The sequence below is a fragment of the Medicago sativa genome, chromosome 8, assembly GCF_051527215.1.
Source record: "Medicago sativa cultivar Bolivia chromosome 8, Bolivia_mono, whole genome shotgun sequence".
NCBI lineage: Eukaryota > Viridiplantae > Streptophyta > Magnoliopsida > Fabales > Fabaceae > Medicago > Medicago sativa.
In genome coordinates this window covers 69,570,746-69,593,058 of record NC_140756.1, presented here as the reverse complement: position 1 = coordinate 69,593,058, position 22,313 = coordinate 69,570,746, and the positions used below count along the sequence as shown (strand labels likewise).

Genomic DNA, 22,313 nt, shown 5'->3' with positions numbered 1-22,313 from the left:
GTTTTAGACGGAATTTCGACAGAAAAGTATTTTAAAATACCTCATTTCGGTTACCGAAAGGGACATTTTTAATTTCATTTTAATTCTCTTTTTATTTCTTATTATTTCCTTCTTTATTTAGTCATTCTCTTCTTTATTCTTATATTTTTATTTAATTTATTTTATTAACTGTGCCATTTTCCTTTTAGTCTTGCGTTTTATTCTCTTGGTCCATTTTTTTAGTCCAGTTTTTCTTTGTCCTTTATTCAAGTCAGACCCAAGTAAGGGTATTTTGGTCCAGTGAAAGGGACACCTAATCTGATGCACCTGCAGAGTTAACCTAATTTTACACAGTATAAATAGTAGCATTAATTGCCAGAGTCTGACAAGTCCAATCATAGCAGCCGCATATCACAAACCCTAATTTTCCATTCCATTCCACATTTTCAGATCAAAACCATTCAAAAATCATGAACACTCATGAGTGTTCATCATGAACTTCGTTCATTTTTTCCAGAATCAGAACAACACATTCAAAATCATCATCAAACTTCCAAAACCCTCACAATTCAAATCGGATTCCAGCACAATCCTCGCCACTGTCCGTAAATTCCAACAACAACAGCAAATCGGTTTTAACATACAAATCACTACAAGATCACAGAGAAGAGCGAACCAAATCAAAACTATACAAACGAAACGGAACCGAGAAGAATCCGAGACACAGAGATAGAGGAGGAAGCTAAACCGAGCCGGTTTCATGAAAGAAGAAGATCGGGGATGAGCTGAATCGAAGCCATGAAGAACAACAACAGCTCGGACCGGATCGGAATCGAGTATCTAAAAGTATCCAGAGGCGGCAATCGAAGGTAGTAGGTCGTATTTGTGTTCTTCGTTTTTGAAGCTTTCGAAACTTAAATTTAGATCTAGTAGTTTGTGTTGGTTTCCTGGAATTTTTAAGTTGATATTTGCAAAGAGGAGAAGAAGAGGAAGCCGTCGGTATAAAAATATTTCAAAAAAAAAAAACACTCCGACACGGCGGCTCTCCGGCCGACCGCCGCGTCAGAGCGGTTCCGATCGCCGCTTACTCTTCTTCTCCGGCGGCCTGTTTTATAGAGAGAAGTGAGAGTGTTTTTGAGTTTAGACAGAGGAGTGTTTTTGAGTTGTGTTTGTTTTTTTGGTGTCTATATCCTTATATACCCCTCCTTAATTGTGTGTGCGCGCGTCCATGGCTTATTATGCTCCTGTGTGTTTGTAACCATTAGATATGGAGACATCTAAGATCTGATGGCTACTGTGAGTCTCTCTTTAGAATACTGCGCTAGCATCCCTTATGTAGTTCACCATGTGTTTTTATTTTAAATCGTCAGATCATGGATCTGACGGTCCCTGCTTTACTGTCATTTTGCTCCTTGTCTTAGTGTTTATTTTATCTTTTTTTTAGAAACCCTTGGATCTTTGATCAAATGGCTGTGATGAGATTCCTGGAACCAGATCAAGACCCTTTGATTAATCTCACGGTTCAGATCTGACCAGGCCTAAGCCCAATTTTTTTTGTACTACGCCCATTTTGTTTTCAAATTTTTCTACTATTTTACTGTTTACACCACTGTTTCTTCTTTTTCGCACCTCCTTTTATTCAAAATTTCTTCTAAAAATTCCTAAAAACATGTGAGTTTATTTTATTTGTTTTAATTGTTCTCTTTACAATTTTCATGGTTACATATCATAATTGCATTTATTCTCATCTCTTGCATATTTTAATTCCTTGCATTTTATTTTAATGTCAATATTATAGTGTGTATTTAAGCATTGATGTAATTTATTTTTGTGTTTTTTATTTTCTTGCCTTAGAATGTATCTAGGAGGGTATGTAATAATGTAGTAATTGCACACACCGACACAAGCACCGACACAACACCATTTTATTTATCACTTTATGCTCGCTTTATGTTTTCACGTTTTTACGCTAGTTTACCGTTAGTTTAGAAGAAAAAAAAATTTATCTCAAAAATCAAATAAGTAGAAGTCAAATTATTTTCTTAATAAACCTTGGATCCAAATCCAAGTTGTTTTTTCCCTTTATTTTCTTAATCAAATTTCTAATGAATCTTAATTGAACTTAGACTAAATTTCTTGATTAAAATTGACCAACTTCACACCGTTTTATTCTTCTATATCTTGAGGTCTCGCAACCCTTCTTAAAACAATTTTCAAAAACAAATTAAAATCAACCTAACCCACCAAAAAAATATTTTTAAGAGTGAACTACGGTGGTTTTGATCCCTTTTTAGGGTACGTAGGCAAAGGATTTATTCCTTCCAAATCAATCAAATAAAAAACAACAAGAACTTACTTCTTCTCCCTCCATTCTTTCACTTAGATCCTAAGCAAGAAATTTTCAAAATAAAAATATTTTAGCACAAGATAAAGTTAGGAAAGAGGTTCCCACGGAGTACCGTGGTCTTTAGGGGTGCCTAACACCTTCCTCTATCGAAATCAACCCCCGGATCCAAAGTCTTTGAAAAAGGGTTTTAATTCATCTTTTCCCTTCCCACGAATAAAGATCGAAAAGCCCAACGATTGAAGGTTCAAAACTAATCAATGGATTGACACCCGAAAATCATGGTCTACAGAAATGTATTTGTTTAGGTTTTTATAGAACTTTGTTTTGACTTTAATTGAATCTTTCGTAAATGGATAATGAGATTGGTCATCTTAATTAGTTGGTCTTTAGGTTAGATATCGAATTAAAAATATACACAGGGTCTGTTTGGCAAGGTCATGAAACGAGCTTATAGCGAATGAGTCGTATGACTAAAAAAGCCTCGTTTGGTAAACATCATTTCATCGTTTGCTAGGGTTAGTAGAATATGGGTTCAAGGTGAAATGGATGAATTTAGCTAAAATTAGCTATAATGCCTTTAAGGTGGAATGAATGAAGGTTCATAATGTATAATATGAGTTTGAGATCTAAGTGGCTGCTAGAGTTAGTAGCAACAATGAAACGATACAAGAAGGATCATTAGCTCAACATAAAATTTGTCCTTGCATAGGACAAGGCATCATACATGTCATTGCCCTTACCTTTTTGCGCCCTTTTGTAATTTCCATGAAAGTTGTCATTTTCCTTATTTATTAATGATCAAATATATTCCTTATTCTTACAGTGTACTATCAATCATTTGAGCTTCCTTTAACTTCAGTTCCACGCCATATGTTGAACCCACTTATGTACTATGTAACTTGACTAGTCTTGTAGTACGCGAAGCTGCAGCTTTCATTACAACGTTGCAACCTTGGTCTCAACTTCACCAAATTGCATTTCATGGTCATTGAACCAAACACTAGCAAGCCTAAAGTACTCCAAATGATTAAATAACATGAAAAAACTAATTGAATTAATAAACACCTAAATAGACACATGTAAGGAGAAATAGGTCATACAATCACTTAAAGAACACTTGAATATTAGAGGTAAAAGTAAAGGTAACAACCAACATTTTTCGTAGGTTATCAAAAGGAAAGGCACATGGAACTTTCCCTAAGCCATACCTATTCTCAGAAGAAATGGATGAAACCTTCGTCGAAGTCTCTAAGAACATGACTTCAATCAGAGCATCAGATGAGGTACTAAGATGAGCATTTTCTAAATGAGACATCATACAATCAAAGAAAGGAGACGACAACTATCGAGGAAATTACACAAGAAAGAACAAAGAGATGAATCAGAGACAATGAGATAGAAAAATACTTGGAAAATCATTTTGAGAAATCTCAATTTGAAAACGAGGAACAATATGAAAAAGAAAAGGGTTTATATAAGAATTTGAGTGACTGTTTAACACGGATCGACAGTGATTCAGAATTACTCATTACAATCAAGCGACACGATCCTTCATCCATGAATCCAACGATTCAATCCCTCATATAAAAGTAACGAATGCATCATACATAATTCAATTGATATGATAGAGACATGTGTTTAGAAGCTCATATCATGAAGTGACACAACCCTTGAGTAGTCACATTAGATAAACCTTTGGACCTTTACATCATATTTGAGTTGCAAGTCTAGGGGGCTGAAGGAACTATGTGAATACAATATCTCATCTCAAGAAATTTCATGTTAGTAAAAAAAATATTCACATCGGGAAAATTCAAAAAACTTTTTAGTTCATTATTCTTAGACCCATTAATCATTAAAATGACTAAGAACCTCTAGATTTTATGTAGAGAATTGCTTTTCTGACATAGAATACTTCCTATTGACACAAGTAAATGACCAAATTACCTCCAGCGGTAGTTAATTACCGTTGGTTAAAGCGTCGACAGTTAACTGCCGCTTACACAGCAAAAATCGTTACTTTCCCAATCTCAATGGGATTTATGCAGCTCAATCCTATTTTTCTAACCGTTCCATTACTGCAACATCAATTACAGCTCATACTTTCTTGTTTCTTTGTGCCAATATTCCACCCAAGAGATTAATTAGACACCAACAAGAAACCATGAATTTTAGAATTGGATTATCCTTCTTCATTAGATTGATTTTAGAATTTTTGAATTGGATCTTAATTGGTTCCACCCAAGAGATTAATTAGACACCAACAAGAAACCATGATTCTCGTTTCTCTCTCCATTGATGTTCTTCTTATCCTTTCTTTAAATGCTTATCCTTTCATCAATCATAGTTTGTAACATGTGATTTGGTTAGTGCTTTGATCTGTAAAATGTCCTGGAGATATGTCTTAATAAACACATAAAAGTTGCAGATTCACTCTGGCACTTTTTATTGGTGTTGTTGTACATGAGGTTGGGGCTGTCATTGTTCTTCCTCCTCCGTAGTTCACCTCGTCTTCTTCTTCAATCATTGTGGGTTGTGGTTTTGGCCTACACTGACTATGGTAAGTATTATTCCCAAAATGGAGAGTTTTGTGATGAGTTACTTGTTTTCTTCCCTGATAATTTTTAGAAAACCTGTAGAAAAGATTGTAAAGAAGCTTGAGTGATGCAAGAGTAAAGACTAGAAAAGTGGCAGAACAAGTGGGATAGTAAAGAAAAGCAATTTTTCAGGCGCTTTAACCAACGGTAGTTAACTACCGCTTGAGGTAATTTGGTCATTTACTTGTGTCAATAGGAAGTATTCAATGTCAAAAAAGCAATTTTCTTTGAGTATTACTTTTCCCACCCTATGCCTTTCCTAGCGCGCCCTATTTTTTTCCTAAAATACCCTTCGTCCGGATTATATAATCCGAACTAGTTCCGGAATACATATTCCGGATTAATTCGTGTAGTTTGACACTCCATTCACCCTGATGGTTGATGATACCAGTTATAAAAATAGTGGTCCGGATTATATAATCCGAAGGCGTTAGAGATATTCCGGAATATATAATCCGAAACATGTAAATCACCCCGTTGAAAGTCAACAAAAGGGGGTGGTGAACGACAGTTCCGGATTATATAATCCGGAATGCGTTAAATATGTCCGGATTTAATAATCCGGAGTGCATCAGTTCAGAGGCAGAAGCTATCTGTTTTGGCTGAGCCTCTGTTTTAGAGCAAATTCAGTCAATGTTTTTGGCCTTTGACCATACGTAAACCAGAAAATCAAATTATAACATCAAAATTAACAACATAATATAATTTTTAAACTTTAATAAAACATAATTATCCAAATGGTACATAACATAATTATCCAAAATATTCAAACATTAAAATTACATAAAATAGTATCAGTCCCTAATAACTACACCTCTGCTACCACCTCTGCCACCACCCCTGCCACCCTCAGTAGCTTTCCGACGACGGTAAACTTTGGCATCATGCACCTCTCTCAAGGCATCCTCCAAATGTTGTCATTCCTCACTCCCTTTCGGCATCAGACCGCTTCTCATCACAGCATAAATGTGGTCTCTGATGCGGTCATCTTTCCGCTAAGCTGTAAGTACGCAAGGTCTCCATCATCTTCAGCAGCTCGGGCATCAAGGACCTCACGCTCTGGTGGCTGTGGCACCGGTACCGGCATGTCTGAAAGAATCATGCGTGGATGACACACCTGGTAAAACCACTCGATGTATCCATCTGCTACCTCCACACCGTGGACTGCAGTCTCTCCCAACTCCTGAGGTGTCAGCGCATAATCAAGTGCACGCTGAAAGCGGTTTGTGATCTCCGCCAAGTTCACATCAACAGGTGCACTCTGAACGGGATGTCTCGGTCTGGTCTGAACAAACCCAAACTGGCGAAGCACCCTCTCCGGCAGATATCTCACCATGCGCTCTCCGCATCTCAGCCATCCAGAGTAAAGGCTGACCTGCTCAAACGGACGTGTCTGACGGTGCTCTCCATATGGGGCCATGACAACCCTCGTCAAATCCAGCGTATCTAGATAGTTCTTGTAGTTGTCCATCGTGCCTAAACCATGCAGTGGCACAAAAAGCATCGCGCGTGGATACAAATTCTCCACATATCCGTCCCAGACATCCTTGCTTCCCATACCTATGAAGTGATGAAACACCCAAGCCTGCATCAAAGACAACCACATATAAATATACAAACCATATACACTTAAATTAAAAAAAAAATAAAACATAGTTCTTGATTTATACCTGCAACAAACTCAGGTATCCTGCCACCTGACTGGTGTTCCAACGTGCAGCATTGTTGAGCTCCTTATACAACTGAGTTAGTGCCGCAGCTCCCCATGAAAAACTAGCACAAATATCAAGGTCTCTGAAGTATTTCAGGTAGACAACATAGACATTCCACTGGCTTTTGTCACTGAAGATCGTGATGCCCACCAAGTACAGCAAATATAGGCGGACAGCCTGGTCCCGCAACCTCTCCACCTCCTCAGTCACATCATACTCCTCCGCCAAATCCCTCTGCTCCTTCAACCGCTCCTTGAATATCCTCTCCAGGTAGTTAAATCTGCAATGTGCACCTTTGGTCTTGTCGACCTCTTTGAGTGCATCACCCAGATCAGACCCCAAGTACTCCACCATCCATTCCACCGCCTCGTCCCGTGATATGGAGCCGTGGGACAGGAGCATGCCGTCAATGGGGATATGCAGCAAAGAGGCCACATCATCAAGTGTGACTGTCATCTCCCCAAACGGAAGGTGGAAGCTGGAAGTCTCCTCGTGCCACCTCTCCACGAACGCACAGATCAGCCCATGATCAATAATCGTGTAGCTCGTATCCTGGAGCCAACCAAGGCCTGTGCGACGCAATCTGCTCTCCCACCAACGTGCAGCCATGATAGGTCTGGTGTCATCATCATGCATCGCCTCTATCTTCTTTCCGTTGTTGATGCATTTTAATTTTCCACGCCACTGCAAATATTTATAATTAATAAAGTGAGTTTAAATTCATGGCTTCACAAACATATTTAACAATAAATAAACCAGTCAGATATAAACAGTACATAACCAAGCAGTTTTAGATATAAACTGAGCTTCAGATATAAAGTGAGTTAAACAATACATACCACGTCATCAGCCGCCTTCCTGGCCACGTGCACATGGTACCTCCACAGCAGGTCAGTCTGGTGTGGACCACCAGGATAGTCTTGTAATGGCTCAGGGTCCACCACCTTCTCCTTCTTCTTTCGCCTCTGCTGTGGCTCGGCATCTTCCATCTCCTCGTTCATACCCTGCAGCTCCTCCTCAAGCTCCTGCTCCTCCATACACTGCAACTCCACATCAGGCATCTCCTGCTCTATGTCCTCTTGCTGATCCGGCTGCTGCTCGACATCAGGATCGACATCAGCATGGCATCCTCTAGCACCCCGACGCCTCAGACGAACAACACCTTCAACCTCCATCTGTTGCCTACGCGCTCTCCTACGGGAAGCATGCCCTGCCTCCCTTACGCGCTGAGTATTAGAAGTTGAACCTTCTGTAACATTCAAATTAGGGTAATCAACCATCACAATCAAACAGCACAAAACAGAAGCAAAACAACATTCTGGGTTTGTCCGGATTTCGAATTCTGGAAGTGGAACAACCTAGTCCAGAAAACGAAATCCGGACTGGATTCGACAGAATTCAAAAAAAAAACGAACTAATTGAACTTGCATGACTACAGAAATCGAACTTACCTTCCATGATGTTTGACAAGGGTTGAAATGCGGTGCTTTTGAGCAAAAAAACTCCAAATTTGGACAAGATTTGTTGTGTTCGGAATTTGGGATAATGTAGAGAGAGAGAGTGTGTGTGTGTATTATCCCGCTCGTCAGCTAATGGAAATTTTATCTGTTAAATGTATCAGAGGACTAAGATTCATGGAAAGCAAGTATGACGAAAATGTTAAGTACGAGGGAAGCTAATATTATGTGGTATCAGTTAAATATGGACTTGTGTATCAGTGTCAGGTAAACACGACTGAGACGAAGGGCATTTAAGTATTTGCACGCAAGGGAGTATATAAGTGGTTTTGGCACCAAAATATTCATTTTCCCATTTCACTTCTCTCTCTAGGTTTTGGAAAACCCTTTCTCTCCCCCTTCTCTCTAAGAATTTTCGCCTCCCTCTCCTCTCTTAATCATCCAAACTTCCTTCAAAACATGATTAAGCATGGATTATGGTAACTTATCAAGCAAGAAACAAGAGGAGGAAAGGATTAAGCATGGTTTGGTGAAAAGGGCTAAGGATCAAGAATGGATCAAAGCTAGGGTTGATGCTTGGAAATTGCAAGGAACATGTTAGGTGAGTTCCATAGTTAGATTACCTACCTTTGGGTTTGTATAATCTTGTGAAGAAAACTTGAATTATGTTAGTTTATAAAACTAGGGTTTTAGTACCCCTTTGTATCATTTATGATCAAATATTGTTAATTGATGCCATGCACATGATATAAGTTGTTTTTATGATGTTATGGATGATTAGAATGAATTAGAACACTTGAATTGAGGTTTTTATGCAAAATCATGTTTTCTGCAGAATTCTGGACTGCTACAGTTCGCCTGGCGGAATTTAGCTCGCCATGGCGAGCTGGGGATTAGGGCTCTCTGGAGTAGCTCGCCATTGAGCTCGCCACGGCGAAAAATTTCGCCATGGCGGAGAGAATTTGGCCATGGCGAAATTGACTGCACAGCATGTGTTGTCAATTCGTTTTGTGGCCAGCATGGGCTATCCGAGGCTCGATCTCGCAGTACCTTATTAAAATATGAACCTCTCAATTCCAAGTGCCTAAAGTACAATTCCAAACAAGGTTTTAATCAAGGGAAAGGCATGGCAAATTGTTAACAATACTTGTTGATAAATGATACGCAAGAGTGTTATGTTATGCAATATGTCCGGGTAGTGATGAATTAAGAAAGGGCATGAATATAGAGCCTCGACATAGTTGTTGAGAACTAGCAAGTTAGCAAGATTCCCTAAGTATGTCAAGTATAGGAATGAGTGCATATGTAAGTAAGACGCGAAGTGTAATTTCTTCGCACATGAGCTAGAATGACTTAGCAAATATGTAAGTTGTGGATTGATAGGTTAGACCCCTCCACCATGTTAAGTATGAATAAGTATAAGTTACCGCTAATCGGATCGATTAAGGTTCCGAGGTAAATATGTATGTATGATTATGTTTAACTTATATGCACGACAAGACCATGACATAATATGTGTAGGTGACATGTCTCTTGATATCCACTTCAGGGGGATACAAGGGGTTCTCGTAATGAGAACGATTCAAGCCGTAAGGGACCCGCATGTCACCGAGTAAGTAAGACGTAGGTGTTCGTGTCTCTTGTTATCCACGCCAGGGGGATACGGGAGGTTCTCGACCTAAGGGGAACAGTTTAAGCCGCAAGGGACCCGCACGACACCGAGGGAGTCCGATTACCTTTGCTAGGTATTTTCGGTATGTATGGGATTGTACTCGGGTTTACTCCACCCCGGGGCTCAAATGAATCAAGATAATAATTGTTGTTCAAAGCTAACCTAATGAATGAACCTAGATACGTTTATGCAATATATGAATATGATTAGGTTTTTCATGTTTATGCAAGAATGAATCCATGCACATTATGTTTAAGAATATGAGCACTAGATGCTACATGATAAGTACAAGGCATGGAATAAAGCAAGTAAAGAACATGATACCGATGACGATCTTAGGTTTCCCCTAATCGTTCGGTTTAGAATCGTGTCATGAGTATGTTATGTTTAGGCCTCGATACATAGAGTGTATTCTTGACAATGCGGTTTTAGATTCCCCCTCGACCGCCATGACTCGTATAGGAAGTGAAGCCTATAACAAGTTAAGATACGATTATGACGGCTCTAGTATGCACTACCGTCTAAGTATGCAAGTCCCCACACACGTATAATCAACCGTCAGGTTGTAATGTAGACACGTGGTGACCGTAGGTTTCCCCTTGAGGTTGCCTATAGCCTAGGATTTAGGGGAACTCACTGAGACATTATGTCTCATCCCAATCCTTATTTGTTTCAGATAAACAGGTTGGATTAGCAAGCTAGTAGCCGAATGGATGATGCGACAAGTGTTCGTTCGTACCGCTGCGGGATGATGTGGATATTCAAGGATGCATCTAATATACTTTAGAAAAGTTGAGTTGTATTATTATGTACGAACGCATTTGGTCGTATATGTATTCATTCGTAGTTGTAAATTTTTAATGTATCCAGTACTAAACTAATACACATGCTAGACTTTCTAGATACGTCTAGTATTGGTGTTACATTTGGTATCAGAGCAGGTCGATTCAGATCGTGCCTTGGGTCATTAAGTTACAACAAAGGTAGTGGGACCATTGGGTTCCGGGTAAAAGTTCTAATTGTTGTTGTTAGTTGAGCCTGATCAACTCAATTTAGCATTCGACGATTGGAATGGATGCCTGAGAGCTGAATAGGACCCAGGAGGAACGAAGTATGTGATGGAGATGCACTGGAAAATGTGAACTCAGAAGTAAGAACTCGGATAAGTATTAGTAAGAGTCTGATCGTGCCAGAAGGTGCCGGTGAACTAAGCCAGTGGAAGTGTAAATCCTCCGTGAATGTAAGGTTATGATAAGAAGGAATGTTCCAACATCGTAGGGTAAGATGTTTATGATATTTCGTATACCCATAAGTGAAGAATTTGAAATATCTAAGTATGGTATGAAGTTGCGGCAAAAGTTGTTGTTGGAACAGGGTTTACTGTATGCAAAGGAACATATATTCTGGAACGTAAGTACAAGACTAAAAGTTAAGGAGAAGTCAACATGTGTTGATGGAATTAGTAAGCTCTCAGGGATTGAGATATGAGAACGGAAGATAAAGATTTATATGTTCAGTAAGAATAAGGTTCTAACAATGAATAAGTTGGCAGAGAGATAAGTTAAGCCGTTCTTAGCGGATGAAGTTGAAGTTTTAAGTGGAAGTTTATGTTAAGTGCTAGGATGACAAGATATCAGTTTCTAATGTGCCGTGAATTGAATCGATTGATGTTAATGCTTGTCATGCAAAGGTTATAGAATTGTTTTTAAGACGATCGAAAGGAATGATATGCATTGGGATACTTGAGGAAATAAGATTTTATGAAAAATATGATTTTCTGGAAAACTAATTTTTAGAAAATACGCCAATAGCGAAAATTGCGATAATAGCGAAATTACTCCAGAGGATTTCGCTAATAGCGAACCTGGGGCGAAATTTTCAGTTTTTCTGAAACCTGTCATTTCGTCTCTAGGGTCAGTAGTAGTTATTGGAGGTTGTTTTCACAATCTTTTATGTAACAAACACTCTCTATAATACCAAGTATTGAATGCACATCACACCCTATGATTTCTAAGGAAGAAAATGCATGGACAAGTATTAACGGAATCAATCTGGTTTAAGGCAACATTAGAAGTTAATGTGGCAAGAGCTGACGAAGAGCTTGGGTCAAAAGTTTTAAGGTTCCGGCATATGAATGGATAAAGTGGATGCGCATGCATGAGATGAAAGGTAAGTGGTAAAGAATTATGTAAAGTCGCGAGATTATCAGATTTAAGGAAATTATGAGTACCCCCGGATCTATGTTTTGCTTAATTGAATTGTTAAAGCCCGTTAAGATATTGAATTCAAAAGTTTACAAGATTTTAGAAAGGTAGACACATATGGGTGATTGGAGTTGATGTTTATAGATTTTTAAAATGGAATTTTTGTAGGTACCGGTTGTTACGACTCACGTAGAGTGGGCTAAACTCACTGGAACTAAGGTTAGATGACACAGTTGTGTTGTCAACTTATTCCGTGATTTTAGAGTAACGACTGGGGCCAAACTTATTACGTTTTTACATAAAGAGAAACCGTCAACGCCAATGACCCGTGTGTTAAATTATGATGTTTTCTTAAAGAAAGAAATTAACGAGCAATCATTAGTTTGATTATGCAAAACATAGTATGCGAGAATACAAGGATGCAATGAAGTATGATCAAGGAAAGTATGTATGAATTATGATAAGTCTACTATGGGAATTCAAGATTTCTCAGAAACAAGTTTATGTATGATAAGTGTATGTCATGAGGTGAACTCAACTAGTGTGAATATAAGGTCTATTCCCAAGTAAAGTATTATGGTAATGTGACAAGTCTACTATGAGATTCGATCTTGCAAGGTATTTTGAGGTGCATGTCTATGGCAATGGTTGCCATATGAAAAGTTCAAGAATATAAGGCTCATATGGGAAAATTAATGTGAAGTTTCAGTCGTCTCGAGGGATTAGAATATTGGTTAAAGTCAACTGGTGGGAATCAGAGTGGCGCAACGAAAGTTAATAAATAAAGTTCAGACAGTAATCATGGAGATATAAACCTTGAGTTATGCACGAGGAAGTGCATACTCTCCTATGTCAAACTTGTTAAATGATCACGATACTTGCTACGAAGATTTCGAATTATGATTTATAACTTTTAAAATTAAAATGGGTAGTAAGGGACTTTGGAACGATGATTATTTTAAAAATATGATTTCGTAATGTTTTCTTTTAAGTTATACAATTATTCGTTCCAAGGACCCAAATACCAAGGTTTAGAAAATTTTCTTAATCAAGATGTAAGAACAAGTATCGTTATTATATCACAAGATGCGACACTTGAGAGCATGTAGGACACCATGTAAGGTAAGATTTAATGAAGTAAACAACAAGGTTTTTCGAAAAGTCTTATGAGGTGCACAAGTATATGTTAAGAGTATTCAAATGAAAGGGATCTAAGTCGGAAGCCTTAAGAGCATGTAAGCTACAAGATGGGTTGATGAATGACATATGTATCGGTGTATTTAATTTCACCTCTCTACGACAAGTTATATGAGTCATCCATGAATTTGGGTGCAATAAGAATGGTAATGAAATCAGAAGAATTAATAAGACTCTGAAAAGAGACAAGAGATTCGTGGATTCGTGAAATCGTCAAGATAAGTAATGTGGGAAAGAGGAGTATGTCTCAAGGTGCTATAAGGAAAATTATGTTTTTAACTATGTATGTGTATGAAAAATGTTTTATGCTGCAAGTAAGCACTGCAGGGCAAACCTGGTATCCGATAGGATTCCAGTTAAAAAGGCAAATCCTGAGTGTTCATGCTTATGATAAGATACCTTTATGAATGGTTTATGTTAAGTGGGTAAGTTACGAGTCAGAGACAAGAAGTTTATGTGTAGCAAGGTAAGTTTCAAGTCATGATATGCCAAGATAACTCTAAGTTGAGTGATATTAAGATCAAGAAGGCTATGTTCAGTTACATGTGTGTTAAGAAACAAGATGACGACATGATTCGATAAACCCTTTGGATATGTATGAATGGAAAAATGTTTGACTCAGACCATAGATGATAAGTTTTGTCATGAGGATTGGTAGTTGATCTCTAAATTTCGAGGACGAAATTTTTTTAAGGGGGGTGGAATGTAATATCCCGCTCGTCAGCTAATGGAAATTTTATCTGTTAAATGTATCAGAGGACTAAGATTCATGGAAAGCAAGTATGACGAAAATGTTAAGTACGAGGGAAGCTAATATTATGTGGTATCAGTTAAATATGGACTTGTGTATCAGTGTCAGGTAAACACGATTGAGACGAAGGGCATTTAAGTATTTGCACGCAAGGGAGTATATAAGTGGTTTTGGCACCAAAATATTCATTTTCCCATTTCACTTCTCTCTCTAGGTTTTGGAAAACCCTTTCTCTCCCCCTTCTCTCTAAGAATTTTCGCCTCCCTCTCCTCTCTTAATCATCCAAACTTCCTTCAAAACATGATTAAGCATGGATTATGGTAACTTATCAAGCAAGAAACAAGAGGAGGAAAGGATTAAGCATGGTTTGGTGAAAAGGGCTAAGGATCAAGAATGGATCAAAGCTAGGGTTGATGCTTGGAAATTGCAAGGAACATGTTAGGTGAGTTCCATAGTTAGATTACCTACCTTTGGGTTTGTATAATCTTGTGAAGAAAACTTGAATTATGTTAGTTTATAAAACTAGGGTTTTAGTACCCCTTTGTATCATTTATGATCAAATATTGTTAATTGATGCCATGCACATGATATAAGTTGTTTTTATGATGTTATGGATGATTAGAATGAATTAGAACACTTGAATTGATGTTTTTATGCAAAATCACGTTTTCTGCAGAATTCTGGACTGCTACAGTTCGCCTGGCGAAATTTAGCTCACCATGGCGAGCTGGGGATTAGGGCTCTCTGGAGTAGCTCGCCATTGAGCTCGCCACGGCGAAAAATTTTGCCATGGCGGAGAGAATTTGGCCATGGCGAAATTGACTGCACATCATGTGTTGTCAATTCGTTTTGTGGCCAGCATGGGCCATCCGAGGCTTGATCTCGCAGTACCTTATTAAACTATGAACCCCTCAATTCCAAGTGCCTAAAGTACAATTCCAAACAAGGTTTTAATCAAGGGAAAGGCATGGCAAATTGTTACCAATACTTGTTGATAAATGATACGCAAGAGTGTTATGTTATGCAATATGTCCGGGTAGTGATGAATTAAGAAAGGGCATGAATGTAGAGCCTCGACATAGTTGTTGAGAACTAGCAAGTTAGCATGAATCCCTAAGTATGTCAAGTATAGGAATGAGTGCATATGTAAGTAAGACGCGAAGTGTAATTTCTTCGCACATGAGCTAGAATGACTTAGCAAATATGTAAGTTGTGGATTGATAGGTTAGACCCCTCCACCATGTTAAGTATGAATAAGTATAAGTTACCGCTAATCGGATCGATTAAGGTTCCGAGGTAAATATGTATGTATGATTATGTTTAACTTATATGCACGACAAGACCATGACATAATATGTGTAGGTGACATGTCTCTTGATATCCACTTCAGGGGGATACAAGGGGTTCTCCTAATGAGAACGATTCAAGCCGTAAGGGACCCGCATGTCACCGAGTAAGTAAGACGTAGGTGTTCGTGTCTCTTGTTATCCACGCCAGGGGGATACGGGAGGTTCTCGACCTAAGGGGAACGGTTTAAGCCGTAAGGGACCCGCACGACACCGAGGGAGTCCGATTACCTTAGCTAGGTATTTTTGGTATGTATGGGATTGTACTCGGGTTTACTCCACCCCGGGGCTCTCCGTAAAATGAATCAAGATAATAATTGTTGTTCAACGCTAACCTAATGAATGAACCTAGATACGTTTATGCAATATATGAATATGATTAGGTTTTTCATGTTTATACAAGAATGAATCCATGCACATTATGTTTAAGAATATGAGCACTAGATGCTACATGATAAGTACAAGGCATGGAATAAAGCAAGTAAAGAACATGATACCGATGACGATCTTAGGTTTTCCCTAATCGTTCGGTTTAGAATCGTGTCATGAGTATGTTATGTTTAGGCCTCGATACATAGAGTGTATTCTTGACAATGCGGTTTTAGATTCCCCCTCGACCGCCATGACTCGTATAGGAAGTGAAGCCTATAACAAGTTAAGATACGATTATGACGGCTCTAGTATGCACTACCGTCTAAGTATGCAAGTCCCCACACACGTATAATCAACCGTCAGGTTGTAATGTAGACACGTGGTGACCGTAGGTTTCCCCTTGAGGTTGCCTATAGCCTAGGATTTAGGGGAACTCACTGAGACATTATGTCTCATCCCAATCCTTATTTGTTTCAGATAAACAGGTTGGATTAGCAAGCTAGTAGCCGAATGGATGATGCGACAAGTGTTCGTTCGTACCGCTGCGGGACGATGTGGATATTCAAGGATGCATCTAATATACTTTAGAAAAGTTGAGTTGTATTATTATGTACGAACGCATTTGGTCGTATATGTATTCATTCGTAGTTGTAAATTTTTAATGTATCCAGTACTAAACTAATACACATGCTAGACTTTCTAGATACGTCTAGTATGAGTGTTACAGAGAGAGAATTTGGGAAAGTGAAAATGTAAAACTGTAAAAATGAGGGGTGAAGTTCCTTTTATATGTCGCAATTGTCCGGATTATATAATCTGGAATTTTCATAGTTATTCCAGAATATATATTCCAGAGGGTATGTTGGTAATTTGCATAGGGCGCGCGAGGAGGCCATAGGGTGGGAAAAGTAATACTCATTTTCTTTTATGTAATGGTATGCGCCTAAAAGGCCCAAGCCAGTTATTCCATAGGAGTCCTGCTCTTTACCCAAACAGTTTTGCTCACTCCCAAAGTAAATTACACATATGACCCTACGCAACTTAACTTGCGCAAGTACAAATCGTACGTAACTTAAGTTACGTAGCGCAACTTAACTCATGCTAGTACAAAATATCACGTGACTTAAGTCACACAAAAAAAAACACACTGACTCCCAGCGTGAGTTAACTCACGTTGGTTTGCTTTCATGCAATCCACAATATTTTGTTTGCTCTTATTAGTCTGTTGTCCACTTATTTGGTTTGGTCTTATAATTGTAATTAAGAATGAAAAAGTTATTAGTCTGCGTGGTTTGCTCTCATCACTTCATCAACCAATTGGCTTTCTCAAGTCGGTGGATTCGGTAATGGGGAGCATAATCTCAATAGCAGGTGCTTTTGTGTTGACTTTCTACAAAGGACCATCCATCATGAATTCTTCATCACTTCATCAACCAATTGACTTTCTCAAGTCGGTGGATTCGGTTTTAAAAATATATGGTCAGATTTGGAGGTTTGCAAAATATATGGTGGGTGGATGTTCATGTAGTGTGTGTATGAAAACCAACGTGAGTTAACTCACGTTGGGATTTTTTGCAGAATTATAACTAGCGTGAGTTAAGTCACGTAGCGTGACTTAACTCACGCAGCGCATGTTAACTTACGCAGGGGCATTTGTGACATTTACTTTGGGAATGAACAAAACTGTTTGGGTAAAGAGCAGGATTCATTCCATAGGTCGTCCAATAAGAAAACCCATTAAAAAAATATGCAACTAGGCCTAATAACAGGAACAACCACGAGTCAATTTGATATGCTTATATCGCCACGAAGCGTGGCGCAACACAAGACTATACCTCCTACGCCATTTTCCATAAATCTCCTCATTTCAACATCAAGAATGCTTCAACATTGATGTGCTCCATCGCCATCAACACCAATAAACTATCAAATAATCACTAAACAATCCCTATCATCTAAGGATGCATTCGAATCCGATAGGCGGCCACATATATCTCGAATTTAGTTGCACTCAGCAAACTGAACCCTATCTTACGAGTGAAAATAGCAACAGACTCGAGTGCATCTTGAGAATGCATCATGATAAATAAGGGGTCTTCTTCCCAGGTATGATAATTAAATACTTTGCTCACACTACTATTGCTATCAGCTAGCACAATACTTTTAGTGTGTTCCAAGTTTTGTATTTGGATTATTCTCTTTTCATTTTAGAGTGACAAAGTGTCATTCGATTTTGGTTAGGCTGGCCAAAACATTTTCTTCATATTTTTAGGTACGAATAAAACCTCAAAACTCGGTCCCGTGAGCAAAGCTCAGTTGGTAGGACAATGCATTATTATATGCAAGGTCGGGGTTCGAACCTCAGACACGCCACTTATTCACATTATAAGGTGAATTCTAGCCACTAGGCTACTGACAAAAAAAACCTCAAAACTCTTAACAAATGTAAAAAAAATTGATTACTTGTCATTTTTTATAGATAAAACATATCACCTGACACAAATATTTATCGAAATATTAACGTCTCATTTTATACATTAGTGAAAAACATTGATCTCGTGTTTGTATTAGTTCCATACAAGAACTAATTTACTCGGTGAATGATTATCCGTTAACTATTTAGGTCCCTCCAATTTATTTATTTTTTATTTCTTAAATAAAGTTTTAGCTTTATGATAAAAACTAATTGATTACGGAAAAACATTTGTCTCGTGTTCCAAAAGAAAAAACATTTGTCTCATGAATGGTTTGTATAATAAATTGTAATTAATAATATTATAACCTTTATCAAACTTTTATTTAATATTATAAACTTTATCACACTAACTAAAATATTTTTTCATAAAAATATAAAATATTTATAAAATTTGTCCCTTGAAATTTCAACCTTATTTGCTTCCTTCTAGATAATTCTATTCCTTTAATTATTATTATATTATTATTATAATTAATATTTATTTGGTTATTTTGAGAAAATATTTATTTATTTTTGTCCTTTATCTAAATCATTGAATGATAAATTATTCAACTGCATTAAATTAATAAATTACAATCATTATTAATAATTTTTAAAGGTAATTATCTATTTTTTTAGAAAAGTAATATAATTAATATTTTATAAGAATTTTTTTTAGAAAAGTAATATAATTAATATTTTATAAGAAACTAAATGTTATATAGTATTTAATTTTTTTCATAATTTATGTTATACATTATTTTATTAAATTCTATTTTTCATATTAAAATATTTTTTTAATAAATGATTGCTTTGAATTATGAAATTATTGCTTTTACTTTTACTTCACATATATGACCATTCTAGAAGTGTAAAAATGATTTTTTTTTCTTCATAATATTTTTATGAAATGATGGCTTTTACTTTTCACTTTTTTTAGTAAATTTTTTTAGATTGACGGCTTAGGGATGGGGTGCAGTGGGGTGCCAACCTAATTGGGTTGTCGCTATTTTTCCTTGAGGCATGTCCTTTCTCCTGACTTAAAAAATTAAAATTTAACTTGAATATTTTTTTTAAAGGACTAATCAATTTTTTTTAAATATTAAATATTTTATAAATTGCAACTTAAAAATAATAATATATTTTTTGAATTGAGAAGGGGGAAATTTTATTGGCTCAAGCCGTATTAGGGGCCATTTTACAACCTTCCTCGAGGATAGATAAACTCAGTTCCTCAAGGTTACAAGACTAAGTTATCGTCTTTGAGATAAGTGATTATCTGTCATTGTTAGAAAATTAATAGAATTATTGTTTTTATGTTAAAATAATTAATGTGTAGCATTTAATTTCTTTATATTTTATGTTCTATTTAAATATTCAATCAATTAATTTTTTAATATCTTATATGAGTGAATATAATAATATTTTGAGAAAAACAAAACAAAAACAAGATACATACACATTTTATACTCCTTCCGTTTCAAAATGGATGTTGTTTAAAGTTTTTACACACATATTAAAAAATGCATTAATTAAAAGAAAGAGAGCTGTTATTTTACCAAATTATCCTAATCAACTATTGATTTGTTTTTCATTAAAGAAAAAATAATACTTTGGAAGTAGTGTATATAGTATTAATTGAAGGGTACAATTGAAAAGAAAAAGTTATTATTGCATTGGAAACTGAAAGTGACATTCATTTTAAAATATATATTTTTTTTGGATAAAACGACACTCATTTTAAAACGGATGAAGTATATAAGTTTGACTTTAAATTATGAAATGATTTTGAAATATTTACCTGATTGCTATCACTAATAATTATTATCTATTTTTAATAAAAAAATCACTGAAATTAATTTCTGAATTTTTTTTGTTATATTTAAATATTCAAATTGTTATTTTTTTTAAGAGTACATATTTTATATTTAAATTTGACTTTAAATTATTATTTTTTTTTAGAAAAAAATGTTTGTTATTAATTTTACATTACATATAAGACCATTCTAGAAATGTGATACGAAAAGAAAAGAGTTTAATGTAAAGAATTGTTCACATATTTGGGTCAAAAAATAATAATAAAAAAAGATAGCATTTCATTATAAATAGAGTAAGAAAGCTTTGTTTGTAACATCTCATACTTAATGTTTCAAAAAAACATTTCATCTTTCATAGCACTTCTCCTTTTCCATTGTAAGATTCTTCTTTTCGTTTTAAGATTTTTTTTTTCTCTCTTATTTCTTCATTTTTAAAAATTTTGATCATTGAAAATTGATATCCCAGATCGTTAAAAATTTTGATCGTTTCAAAATTATTTAATATCGCATGGCATTGTTAGGTCAAGAAAAAAAATATAGACAATGGATTTCGTTTTCACTTTTTGTGTTATATATTGTTGTTGAATGAACTTAGTAATTGAATTTGTTAATTTAATGTGCAGTGATGGCAAGAGTGATTATTCGCCCGTGCGCAGCGTGCAAGCATCTCTGTCAGGAGTGCGACTCAAGCTGTGACCTTGCTCTTTACTTTCCACCTGACAACCCGGAGCGTTTCATCAAGGTACACTCTGTGTTTGGAAAGAACAATGTGTCGAATATGTTGAAAAAACTTGATGCTTCACATCATGAACAAGTTATTGAATCATTGGTGTATGAGGCTGAGGCCAGGTTGAGGGACCCAGTCTATGGCTGTGCGGGTCCAGCAAATGACCTTCAAGGTAGGTTGAATGAAGTTCGAACGGAACTCAAGAGTGTGAAGAACGAACTGGCCAAATACCTCAGTCCTCAGGTCGTTGAATTTGTTCTCGCCTTTCCTGATTGTTTCGGCTTTAAGCCAGATGCATCTGCACGGACTATGACAGTCGGTGCAAGACAATTGGCTTTTAATCAGCTGCCGGCTGCTGAGTTGACGACTCAACAGATTCACAACTTAGAAGTGTTAAAACAAAAGCTTCTTAGTGGCCCCGATGGTGATGATGGGTTGGCAGGATTCCAGATGGATGTTAATGTTCCTGTTGAAAACGGTGGCACTAGTACTAGGTCCCACCCTGTTGGTGGTGGTTTTGTCAATGGCAGTAGTGACTCGGCAAGACTCCAGATGGATGCTGATGTTCTTGTTCGTGATTCTGGGTTGGCAGGATCCCAGATGCTTCCTGACGTTCCTCATGTTGATGCTCCTTCTGTGCTTCCTTTTTCTAGGGCTGATACTATTGACAATGGTAAGACTAGCAACCAACAAGAATAATAAGAGAGATATTGGTGTTGTAGTTGTTTAATATTTGGACATCTAAAACTCACATCAGATACCATAGTTTGATGTAGTTTTGGTTTTTATATCGTTTTCTCTTCATATTTATTAATAAAATCGACACCAATTCAAGATGTATTTTGTATGTTTCCATTTATCTGATAATAAAAGGAGAGATGATATGTTGACACACCTATGTGGCAACATACCATTCTACACCTCCCAAATGCCAATAAAAGATAATAAATAGTGCCAACTAAAAAAATGGAAACGTTCCCTCTGTCTCTCTCTTCCTTCACCTTTTTTCTCCTTTCTCCTTCACCCCAAAGTTCACCACCGCCGTCGGCAGCCTATTTATTTTCCGACGACGGCGATTGAAACTGCCGTTCTCTCAACTGCTCAACGACCTCCCACCACCATCATCTTTGTCCTCGTCACCATCTCTTCATCAGTGGTCATCCCCTTCTCCCTCAAATCACTGGATCCAAATGTCTTCGTCCTCCACCATCTTCGTTGCAATTGTTCTAGCGCCCTCCCTCTGCAATTTGTCGTGTCTTTATCACCGTCGCCGTTCACGGACTCACCGTCGTCGTCCATGGTTATTTGTTCTTGTTAATCCACAATCTCACCGTGAGTTTCAAATCTGATGGTAGAGATAGAGAGAGAGTCGAGAGAGTGGAGAGAACGGGAGATGGTAGAGAGAGGAGGGGAATGTTTGAGGGTGGGTTTTACTGTTGCACACAAGGATTGGAGAGGGTGTGTTTCCGTTACGGAGGAGGATTGGCGAGATTGAAAAAAAAAGGGTTTATGAAATTACCGAAATACCCTACCACGTAGGATATATACAAAAGTGATATGGGAAAAAGGGTGTCAATGAATCATTCTCCTAATAAAAGTGCTCTAAGCTTATTATCTTGAACGCATGATGATAATGTACTTGTAAGTTTTTTTTACCAATATTATATTTACATAAGCTAA

At 37.0% G+C, this 22,313-nt stretch overlaps 2 protein-coding genes across 2 annotated transcripts; one reads left to right on the top strand and one right to left on the bottom strand.

Moving 5' to 3' along the window:
- Window positions 1-7,355: 7,355 nt before the first annotated feature.
- On the bottom strand, window positions 7,356-7,915 carry LOC146900984 (uncharacterized). The gene is made up of 2 exons (XM_085736998.1): window positions 7,475-7,915; window positions 7,356-7,361 (listed from the first exon to the last, which is right to left on the bottom strand). Exons 1-2 carry the CDS (start codon window positions 7,913-7,915, stop codon window positions 7,356-7,358), a joined length of 447 nt encoding a protein of 148 aa, XP_085593124.1.
- A 12,326-nt stretch (window positions 7,916-20,241) lies between these two features.
- On the top strand, window positions 20,242-22,313 carry LOC146900983 (LOB domain-containing protein 4-like). The gene is made up of 2 exons (XM_085734015.1): window positions 20,242-20,282; window positions 20,530-22,313. Exon 2 carries the CDS (start codon window positions 20,532-20,534, stop codon window positions 21,330-21,332), a length of 801 nt encoding a protein of 266 aa, XP_085590141.1. The 5' UTR covers window positions 20,242-20,282; window positions 20,530-20,531; the 3' UTR covers window positions 21,333-22,313.

Excerpts from the sequence above, each read along its gene's own strand:
- LOC146900984 (XM_085736998.1), bottom strand. The coding sequence starts at position 7,915 with ATGGTTGATTACCCTAATTTGAATGTTACAGAAGGTTCAACTTCTAAT.
- LOC146900983 (XM_085734015.1), top strand. The coding sequence starts at position 20,532 with ATGGCAAGAGTGATTATTCGCCCGTGCGCAGCGTGCAAGCATCTCTGT.